At 39.7% G+C, this 10,834-nt stretch overlaps 1 protein-coding gene across 6 annotated transcripts in view; it reads right to left on the bottom strand.

The window, feature by feature from the left end:
- Window positions 1-9,862: 9,862 nt before the first annotated feature.
- The window catches only part of LOC5568514 (transcription factor AP-2-epsilon), a 213,147-nt gene continuing 212,175 nt past the window's right edge, over window positions 9,863-10,834 (bottom strand). For all 6 annotated transcript variants that reach the window (XM_021850497.1, XM_021850496.1, XM_021850498.1 and 3 more), the window contains one exon: window positions 9,863-10,712. In XM_021850497.1, the coding sequence (XP_021706189.1) occupies window positions 10,602-10,712 (111 nt within the window). In that variant the 3' untranslated portion in view covers window positions 9,863-10,601. The remainder of the gene's footprint in view (window positions 10,713-10,834) is intronic.

Here is a 10,834-nt window from a genome sequence, read left to right as displayed (position 1 = left end):
TTTAAAAAAAGACAATTTACACCGTCTTCAGCCAGAGGCTGCACAGACTGAACATAACTAACATTAGACAACGGACACACGGAACGACCAGTGGACCAATGAAGAATTTTTCGTTTGACGAAAAGTTTTCTCCGACTGGGGCGGGAATCGAACCCACACTCCGTAGCACAATACGCCTAAACGACTGACGCCGCTAACCGCACGGCTACGTAGCCCCATTTTGAAAAAAAAACAGGGTCGTTATCTGACAGACCTGACTTCTGAAAAAAAAATCATCAAAATTCCTCCGGAAGATAAACCAGAGACGGTTAGGAATAAAAACCAAAAAAAAAAAAAAAAATAAAGAGTGTGTCAGAAACTCGTCCAGGACTTCAAAAGCGAGTACTATTTTTTCTAGAAACTATATCAGAAATCATTCAGGAATTTGAAATTCCAACAAACAACAATAGTTGCAATCTCTGCTCGCGTCGGACGTGCTTCTTCGCCTCTCTCGCTTTCGTTCGTAGTTCGAACAAAATGTCCGATACGCGGAAAAATACTCTAAGTTGACTTTAGTGTCCTCCCCGTTCGCCATGATGTGGCAAAAGTGAAGGAGAATGAAATAAAGCTCCAGCTTACGGACCTCAAAAGCATACAGTTGCATCACACGCGCAACTGTGTGCTTATAGAAATGAAATCGCAAAGAAATTGTCGTTCGCTAATCGCTACCAATCAGAGCATAATTGGAAGCGGTATTACGAAATTTTGGATTCCGATATACATCGATTGTGACGCAGTGACGGTCCGTGCCCACGACCTCCCACCGTCGATGAGTCACGTTACCGTTGCTGACCACATGATGAAGTATGGAGAGCCTCTGAGGTCACCTCCATTAGAAACGAGAAGTGGAAACACTACTTTCCCGGGATATCTAACGGAGCGCGAGTGCTTAGGATGAATTTATTTCGACAAATTCCTTCTTTCATCACTATTGAAAACGAGCCTAAAATGGTTTCGTATATCGACCATGCCAACCGTACATCGTGCAAGAAAGCCAGCAGAAGCAAAACAACAGAACGACTGGACCGATGATGACAATGCGTCAAACTCATCCACGGAACACAACCCAAGTAACAATTTATATTTATATTATTTATTTATTATCGTAGATTTGCACATTATTATATGTTTTATAGTGTTTTTCAGCCATTACAAATGATCTTGGTTTCTGGTTTTAAACACTACTTCAAGAATACTTCGGATGCACCACATAAAACTTTATTTTTAATAAGAACAATTGACCTTGGTAGGGGGGTCCGTAGCCTTGAGGTTACGCTTTCACTTCATAAGCGGAAGGTCATGGATTCAATTCCCAGCCCCTCCAAAAAAAATAACCCGTCCAGCCACCAGAAGACGCCGCACGGAGGACCGTGCTTAGGGAAACACATCCATCCTCCGTCAGTATCAGATGGTGACTGAGACAAACTGACCCACTTCGCAGGCAGCTAGCCTCATACGACTCAGGAACACGGCAAAACGATCCACCGCAAGAGCAATGGACTATGGCTTATGGAAATCGATTGGACCAACAGCAGAGTACTCTCCTACCTGCTCGGTGTGAGAGTAAAAGAGCAGAAGAGAGTGAAAGCAGATGTAAATATAGATTAGTTAAAAATAGAACTGTATCGGTAATGAAGATACAGATAAACTGATTCCGGCACAGTAGTGGCCACGAGCACGGAGTGCCCTAAAAAAAATTGTCCTTGGTAACAGTTTTATGAAACTCTCGTACTTATTTGCACAAACGCGCTTTGAGCGAGAGTATGAACTCTTGGTCGAGAACATGATATATTTCTCCCCCATCAATCAATGCAATAAAAAGTATATTTTTGGAATTTATTGGATTGTCGATCTGTTCTTCGCCGAAGTCGTTATTGAACTTACGACGTACCACTTACTAATAACGCAAACAACCAGTTCCAATGGTCTTCCGGAAGCGGAACTGGACCGCTGGACACCTCCTTGAAAGGTGGACTTCTGTATGTGATTCTGACTGCTTCCACAGCCCACCGTTTGGGCCTTATTAAGAAGTTCTCCACAGCAGGAAATACCTACCTTTAGTCGTTTTGTAGCTTTAACCTTCCGTCAGTCGCTCAAAAATAAGTTACACCAGCGGTCGCATCGTGTACTGAGTACACGCTGAGCAATTTTGATTGTCAATCTAAAGCTAGGCAAGATAGAGTATTGATTCTTCTTCTTCTTCTTCTTCTGTCTGGCGTTACGTCCCAACTAGGACAAAGCCTGCTTCTCAGATTAGTGTTCTTATGAGCACTTCTACAGTTATTAACTGAGAGCTTTCTTTGCTGATTGACCATTTTTGCATGTGTATATCGTGTGGCAGGTACGAACATACTTCTATGCCCTGGGAATCGAGAAAATTTCCTTTACGAAAAGATCCTCGACCAGTGGGATTCGAACCCACGACCCTCAGCATGGTCATGCTGAATAGCTGCGCGTTTACCGCTACGGCTATCTGGGCCCCATAGAGTATTGATGTCTTCGGCAAATTTCTTCAGTTCAACGGTGCCAATTGGTCAGTGGACAAATGAAACTTTGGAAACATCCTCAACTTCCAGTGGCCATCGGATTGTTCCCCGGGGGAACATTGCATTTTGCAATGCAACTTCTCGAACACAAATATCTCAGGATCTAGATTGTTTAGCACGATGGTGTCTTCGGCAAAGTTGATCAGTAGGTCAAGGACTAACATGTGATAGGCCGCTTGTTTCGGAATTCTGCTTCCATTTGGCGCTATTGAGCAAGTAATTTTTCAAACACAGATATCTCAGGATCCCGACTACCTAGAAAGATGCGGTCTTCGACAAAGTTGTTTAGTAGGTCATGCACTAACATATTATAGGCCATCTAACTTGAAATTCTGCTATCAGATGGCGCTAGTCAGTATATAATATTTCAATCACGAATATCTCGGGATCCCGATTTTTTAGAAAGATGGTGTTTTCGGCAAAGTTGTTCAGTAGTTCGAGAACTAATATGTGATGATCTATTTCATTCGGAATTCTTTCACCAGATGGCGCAAGTGAGCATGACATTTTTCGAACACAGAAACCACAGGATCCCGATTACCAAGAAAGTTGACGTCTTCGTTCTCCACAGCAGAAAATACCTAACTTTAGTCGTTTTGTAGCTTTATATTTCATGCCGTAACAAAATCTCCGAAAAATGTATGTAAACAAACGTCAAAATATGCTTCTCTGGAATAAAACGAACAAATCATATCTTCAAGAAGATCAGTTTGTATTGATCAAGATTGCCTTAAGCCTAAGAACTCTCAAGTGGTACTTGTAACACTGCTCGAGTTCATCAAAATTTATTATGACTCTATGACACTGTTGAATAAAACTACCCATGACTAGCCATGATGGTGATAATCGATGCTTTGGGATGGAATCCATGATGGGAGAATTCACGTAAGCTGCAATTTCCAACATTTACGGGCCCCAAATTAATGAAAATATTTTCCTGATAATTCAATTATCGTAATATTATCGAAGCGCATTGCGCGTTTCGGCTGTTTCATGTATGATATTCACGATGTAATAAGCGTGACAATTGTAAACAGAGAGGTAACGAAAAAACGGAAAGTTATCAGCATATATATTTTCATTTGTGTTTTGTGTTATTTATGATAGACAAAATTACAGTATTTATCAATTTGTTAACCAAACCAACATGACAAGCATATTGTGAGTTAAACTTGCCTTGAGATCCACTTGTGGAAGGTTTTTCGAGGTTTTGAGGACTGTCATAAGTTCAGAATACAAGTTTTAAGAGATACTTGGAAGTTACTCTCCAACACCGTCTCCAGTATGGGCCACTTTATGAGAGGTTTATGATTGGGTTAATGTATGCTTGAAGAATTACTGGTTTTATTTCTGGCTTTATAGAATTAGTGTTAGAGAACACTTCAAGAATAGCATAAAATTAAGTTTGCTACTTGGGAATGATGCTATAAATAAGCGACGGCGATCGAGGCGGGTCAACGAGAAGAGTGAAACAAAAAAGGCTTGTTCTGATCAGTGTTCCCCAAACACTGATCATACTGCAACCGTTGTATCATCGAAAATTGAGAAAGTTGTAACTAATAAAAAACAAATTAAGGGTTTGAATTTTTCTACTCATAATAGAAGATGAATATCGGCTCTGTAATGCCGGATACGGCGTGTAAGCCTTCAAATAAACGTAATAAAAAAATCAAAATAATCCAGATATCCGACCAGCCGAATATTCGGTACATACGTCATTTACTCACTAGTGCCCGGCGTGAGTGTTTGTCTGGTTCTTTAGGTTTGGGCTCTTGAGATACGATGATACTCTCTGCCCAGGGAAGTCAAGGAAATTTCGATTACGAAAAGATACTGGACCGACCGGGAATCGAACCAAGACACCTTCAGGGCATTTATGCATAAAATCTTCCGAAGCAGAAGCATAGTACACACTTAAATTATTTTACGGATTCCTGTGAAATTTCAACAGCTGAACAGTTCGGTAAAATAAATTAACGGAGTACGGTAAATTTTTACAGTATTCGGTAAAAAATCACCGGAATCCGTTAAATTCCGACGAAGTTACGGTGTTTTATTTCACCGAACTGTTCAGCTGTTGAGATTACGGTGAAATTCACCGTAAGAGCTTAGTGTGTAGCTCTTAAAAGGCCCCATGAAAGCCACATCCAAGGGCTGCATTTTGTTACTGCAGTGCGGTGGCAACACTATGACAGTAACGAAATTAGCACGAGCTTTCTCAGTAAATACTAGATTTTTAGTATGAGAGCTATGTCCATCTATTATCAGCAAGGCGGGATTTTTTTTTCCGAAGGATTGACATGATCAACAAAATGATCGAACCAGTCCAAGAAAACTTCGCTGTTCATGTATCCGTTTGGAGCACCTTTTTTCAATAAATCGTTTATCCGAACACGGGGGAAAATCACGTACGGTGGCACATGTTGCCCTGTTGCTGACGCACACTGAGGCAAAAAAAACTTAATAGTTTCTTAAGGAATAATTACGATTTGGCGCCACAACGATTATTGTTGAAATTTGTAAGTTTTACTTATGATTTTGGTGAAGAATTTCAGTAATGAATTTCATAAGTCAATCAATGAAAATCGGTAATAAGCGCAATGACAATAACTCAAATCGAACTATCAATCGATAATGTTGTTTGCCTTTTATTTCAGGCGTGCACAAAAATTGACATGTTTTGATAACATGTGATCTGTTTTCGATTAACTTGTAGCCAACATCGAAAGCGGAGTAGTTCTTCTAGCGATTGCTATGATAAATATTTCAAGTAATTTTTATTAAAGAATTTAAAGCTCTCACTTATAAAACTTATGATCCCATTTTCGAAATTTTTAAGCGTGCAATGAAACCATAATTTGGCTGATTCATAAGTCTTGATTTATGGAAAACCTAAGTATTTTTGCCTCAGTGCACATTACGACCGTGGTCAATACTCCTCTCTCACCCGAAGTAATCGATCCAACCTGCTTTTTGCCATTTTTGGCAGCGATTTTTAGCTTTTTCGGGGAGACCTAAAAAAGTGGAAGTTATTGGAAAAGTCAATATTCAAGTTATATGTTTTACCGTACTGATCCCGGTTTCTTTTTCTTCTTGGCATTAACGTCCCCACTGGGACTGACCCGGTTACTCAGCGTAGTGTTCTAAGAGCACTTCCACAGTTATTAACTGAGAGCTTTCTCTGCCAAAGTTGCCATTTTCGCATTTTTTATATCGTGTGGCAGGTACTCTATGCCCAGGGAAGTCAAGGAAATTTCCATTAAGAAAAGATCGTGGACCGACCGGAAATCGAACCCAGACACCTTCAGTATGGCTTTGCTTTGTAGCCGCGGACTCTAACCACTCGGCTAAGGAAGGTCCCGGTCTCATCAGCATTAAATATGCGAGACGGTGGAAATATTAGTAGTAGAACGATAGTGGCGCTGTTGTCACAAAACTGAATTATTTATAAGTATCTTTAACTGTAGTTTTTCAATGTTTATTCACTGCCATGTTGTAGGTAGAGGATGATTTGTTAAGTTTTTAAAAATTGATTTGACACTTTGAGACCCGGTACTCAGGCTATCAACGCGTGGAAAATTAGATGTTGGTAACACGAACAGTAGTGACCTTAGCATTCTTAGGTTAATGCTTCTACTCGCAAACCCGAGCAACGGGCGCTTATCTCGGTAGGATTGCACCATAGAGTCCAAGCGATCCTTCAGGCATCTTAGGGTAATGATCGGTGCGAAGCTCAGCTTCGCTAGCCACGTTGAATATGCCCGTATAAGGGCATCTACGACTATAGTGGCGCCATCGAGGATGATGTGATTGCCAGCAATCCAGCGCTATCCATACTAAGGTATGGAGGACCAATCTGGTCAAAAGCGGTTAGAATGAACAGAATAATAAAGCGGTTGGAAAGCACGTACAGAATCATGTGCTTAACCTTCGGGCTGTCGCGCTGTTGTACTTTGTACAACAGTTGTGATTTATTTGCTATCATTTAGCAACAAAGATATCTATCGACACCAAACCAAAATGTATTCCTCAAGAATCTTCTTAAGAACAATACTCGACAATTTTTATTTACAGTATGACCCTTTATAATACGGTAAAATCAATAAATGTAATGGAAGTCGCATAATAATGAACGCACTATGTACGGTTCGAGGAAACCACAGTTTGAAATCGTCATATCTCGAAATCCAGATAATATAGAAACTTGCGGTCTTTAGTAAAGTTGTTCTGGAGGCGAAGCGCTATCTGATGGTACCTCATTTAATTCGGAATTTGACCGCTAGGTGGCACTAGTGGGCATGGAAGTTTTACTTTTGTTTTGCAGATTTTTCAGGATCCTGACCATTTAGAAGGATGTCGTCTTCGGCAAAGTTGTTTAGTAAGTTGAGAACTATCATTTTTCGAGCTAGTTGATTCAAAATTTTGCCACTAGGCGGCGCTAGTGAGCATGAAACTTTTGTTTGCAGATACCTCAGGAGCCTGACCACTTAGAAAGATGGTGTCTTCGGCAAAGTAGTTTGGTAGCTCAAGGGCTATCATTATTTGAGCCAAGAAATACGATATTTTGCCATCAAAGGCGAGTGAGCATGAAATTTTTGTTTTGCGGATACTGCAGGATCTTGACTTTTTAGACAGGCACCTTTGGCAAAGTTGTTCAGAAGCTCAGGGACTATCATTATTTTAATAAATCTCTAACTTTAAGGATTAAACAAAGAAAGAATTTGAGCTACTGAACAACTCTGCCGAAGACACCATCTGTCTAAGTGATCAGGCTCCTGAGATATTTGCGAAACAAATGCTTTATGCTCACTAGCGCCGCCTAGTGGCAACATTTTGAATCAACTAGCTGAAACAATAATAGTCCTTGAGTAACCGAACAACTTTGCCGAAGACGCCATCTTTCTAAGTGGTCAGGATCATGAGATCTGGGAAACAAAAGCTCAATGCTCACTAGCGCCGCCTAGTGGCAAAATACCGAATTTCTTGGCTATGATAATGATAACCTGAAAAAAAAGCTACTGATCAATTTTTCCGAAGACGTCATCTATCTAAGTGGTCAGACTCCTGAGATATTCGCAAAACCAAGGGTGTTGTACAAAGTACAACGCGCGACTACTCGCGTTACAAAAATTCGCGCGACGACCGAAAGGTTAAGGGGGCAGGATCCGTCATTGATTTTGTAATTTTCAAAGGCAGTTTTTTCGTTCAAAATAAAGAAAATTTACAAGAAAATGTGTTCACTGTATTCTGCTCTCCAATCCAAACACAGTGAACACATTTTCATCGAATAATTTTTAGTTTTGAGCAGAAAAACTGTTTTTCATGTTTTGATGATGACGATGTTTACGATGACGGAGCGTTGATCGTTAAGAGTAGCAAGCGCATAACGGAAAAAAAAGACGTCCCCCGACAATATAATAGAGAGAATGTGTGTGGATGCCGAGTGCTGGAATGCAGTAACGCCGACCAAGTGTTGGCTGCAGAGGATTAGCCCTGCCGAGGCTGGTCCCTTGTAACATTGTTTAAGTCGGCTAGGAGAAGCAGTTTGCCTAGGCTACTTCTGTTATATGCACTGGCCCCTCCCCGAAGAAATACCGTAAGAAGCTTTGTGAATATTGGTTTCCTTGAACAATGAAGATAAGAAGGATATCCTATTAATAACTAACAACGGAATGTTCGATCGCGAGATATTTATCCACACTTCTTTGCTCAATGGAATTATGCCAAACAGCTATTATGCCAAATGGAGATTACGCCAAACAACCGTTATGCAATGTGGCATTATGCCAAACGGGGTAGAACCCGGAATAAGTACTACTTCTAGTACTACATTCGGTCCCACGGTACCCTAGTTTGAAGGAGCGCGGTACATATTTCTCGTGCATTCTCGAGAAAATAAAATTTGATATGAGTGATTTTCCGTTTTTAGTGATAAGAAACAGCAGTTGATTTGAGTTTTAAAATATATATATTTTCATTAAATTTGAATTTATAATACTTCTGAAATTTGCTCTTATACCATTTTCTTCATGTACAACTTTTTTGTTTTCTGTTTGCAATTGTGTTTTTTTTTGTTTTATCTTAATTTACCTAGGGGCTGTTTGCGTACGATTCCGGTACCCGGTATACCAGATTTTGGATAGAGCTATGTTGTTTTGTTTGTCGATCGTTTTGTGCTTATTTCATTACCGTTGCAAAAAACCTGCAGCTGACGGGTTGCTATTTCAAACGGGAATGTCTTGGACATTGCTTTGTGAGTTTTGTGTCATGTTCTGGGTTGCGATGCGTACGGACATTTTTGTTGTTGAAAAACTGGCTTAAATTTACAACGAACCGTGTGAAATAGTTCACATTTCTTTTGACCAATACATTTTTTGTGACGAATTTGTGAAAAAGCGATGTGTGATGAAATTGTTGGGGTGTTTTTGTGTATGTGAGAATGTGTGTCGATGGTGTTCAAAATGTGGGCAATTTCCGATAATAAAATTTACACCTTTTTTGCTTGGCTTGCTATGCTTAAGTTAATTGTTTTTCCTTCCACGAAAAAATGTGTAATAATAGATCTTTTTTTGCTAGTCGATTTATTTTGTACATGTACAACAACTTTCACGGAGTGAAAGTTTCACTTGATTTTAGTTACATTAATTTTCACGAAAAATGATTTCCGATCATACAGATAAACTGTTTGACGACAACTGGAAGAGTGGAAAAAATCTGAAACATTCTGTTGGCATTAAGGGGCCTATTTTGTAAATCGAGCAGATTCATGTGACTCGTCTGTAATCACTGTCGATCAAAGTAAGCATGCATATTTCAGATGTCACCCGTCGACTCCCATAGTAATCCAGTCACATAGAGTGACAACTGTCGAGAAACTCGAGTGACAGAGCCGAGTCGAGCGATTTTTTTGGTCGACAGTGACTCCAGTCGAGTCATTTCGATCGACTCGATTTATAAAATAGACCCCTAAATGTTTTGAGCTTTTTTTCTGTTGTCACGCACGTGTGCTATAAATATTTTATGGCATGGATGACGTTTCGTCTCGATTATGTGTTTGCTTTACACGCATAATAGGAATGATATGGTTTGTCTCTTTTGTTTGACAATGTAAATTGTTAGGGAGATAACAAGTATGGCTGACGCGATGATAAATAGAGTTTATGGAATCATGGCACTAATAGGAGAAGGGAGGGGTAAGAGAGTAGTCGAAAATGGGATGTTTTTGAGCAGGACTGTTCCGAGTTGGCACATGGAAATTATGGCGCTGAGGAATGATGTTTATAGTCGAGAAAATGTAAAGTTTTATTTTTGCTTTGTTTTGGCACATGACTTCACAAGTACATTCTAAGCCTCGCCGGCTCTTTTGTCAAAGATGGTTCCATTGTTTGTTTTTTTTGTTTTTTATTCTTAAAAATAAACAATAAATAAAATTCGTTTAATAGGTGCTCTTGTCAGTCATCTTTGCTTTGCATTTGCAATTGAGCGCTGGCGCCCAACTGTTGCTCATTTTAGCTAAAAATGGGATTGCAGATGAAACAAGTATCAATGGCCATTGATTTATCAAATAAAAATGGGAATGTACATGTTCCTAGTTTCTAAGATTATTAAACAATAGTCTATCACAAAAAGGATTATTAAATATAGAAAACAATACTTCCTCTTACGATTATGCGCCTTCAATTGATTACAGTTAAATATATTGAGAACACCGAGAGATAAAACGTGCAGACTTTCAAATATTTACGTTGCTTGCAAGTGGTGACCAATAATAATTTAATTATAATCAATCTAGTGTTGAAATCTCATAGTGTAACCTTTTGCATTATAAATTTGCATTACTGCTTACGGTCGTCTCTCTTTTCTGTTTGTTTATACATCACAATGTGGTTTTCTCTATGATACAGTTGAAGATGGCGCCATCCATCGGTTGCGGTTCCGTAGTTGCCTCTTCCGAACCGATCGCATCAAGTCCGGCTAGAAGCGTTCAATTTTGGTGAACAGATAATTTTATAACTGTCATTTCTTGTCGGTATCCATTTTGCTCTTGTCGAGCGATGACGTCACCATACTGCCACCGTTGCCGGGGTACATCTTGTCCAGGTGCTTGATGGACTCGTTGAGGAAGTTCTGTGGAGAAAACGGGTATGGTTAGATTGGTGTGGAATGGATTATATAGGATTTTGCAGGAATGCCAGGTCGTTTTATAAAAAATCTGGAAGATTTTGGAAATCTTGTTTGGATGAAATCTG

Source organism: Aedes aegypti, chromosome 3 (assembly GCF_002204515.2).
Source record: "Aedes aegypti strain LVP_AGWG chromosome 3, AaegL5.0 Primary Assembly, whole genome shotgun sequence".
Classification (NCBI taxonomy): domain Eukaryota; kingdom Metazoa; phylum Arthropoda; class Insecta; order Diptera; family Culicidae; genus Aedes; species Aedes aegypti.
The sequence above is the reverse complement of the archived record's forward strand: the minus strand, read 5'-3'. Positions and strand labels throughout refer to the sequence as shown.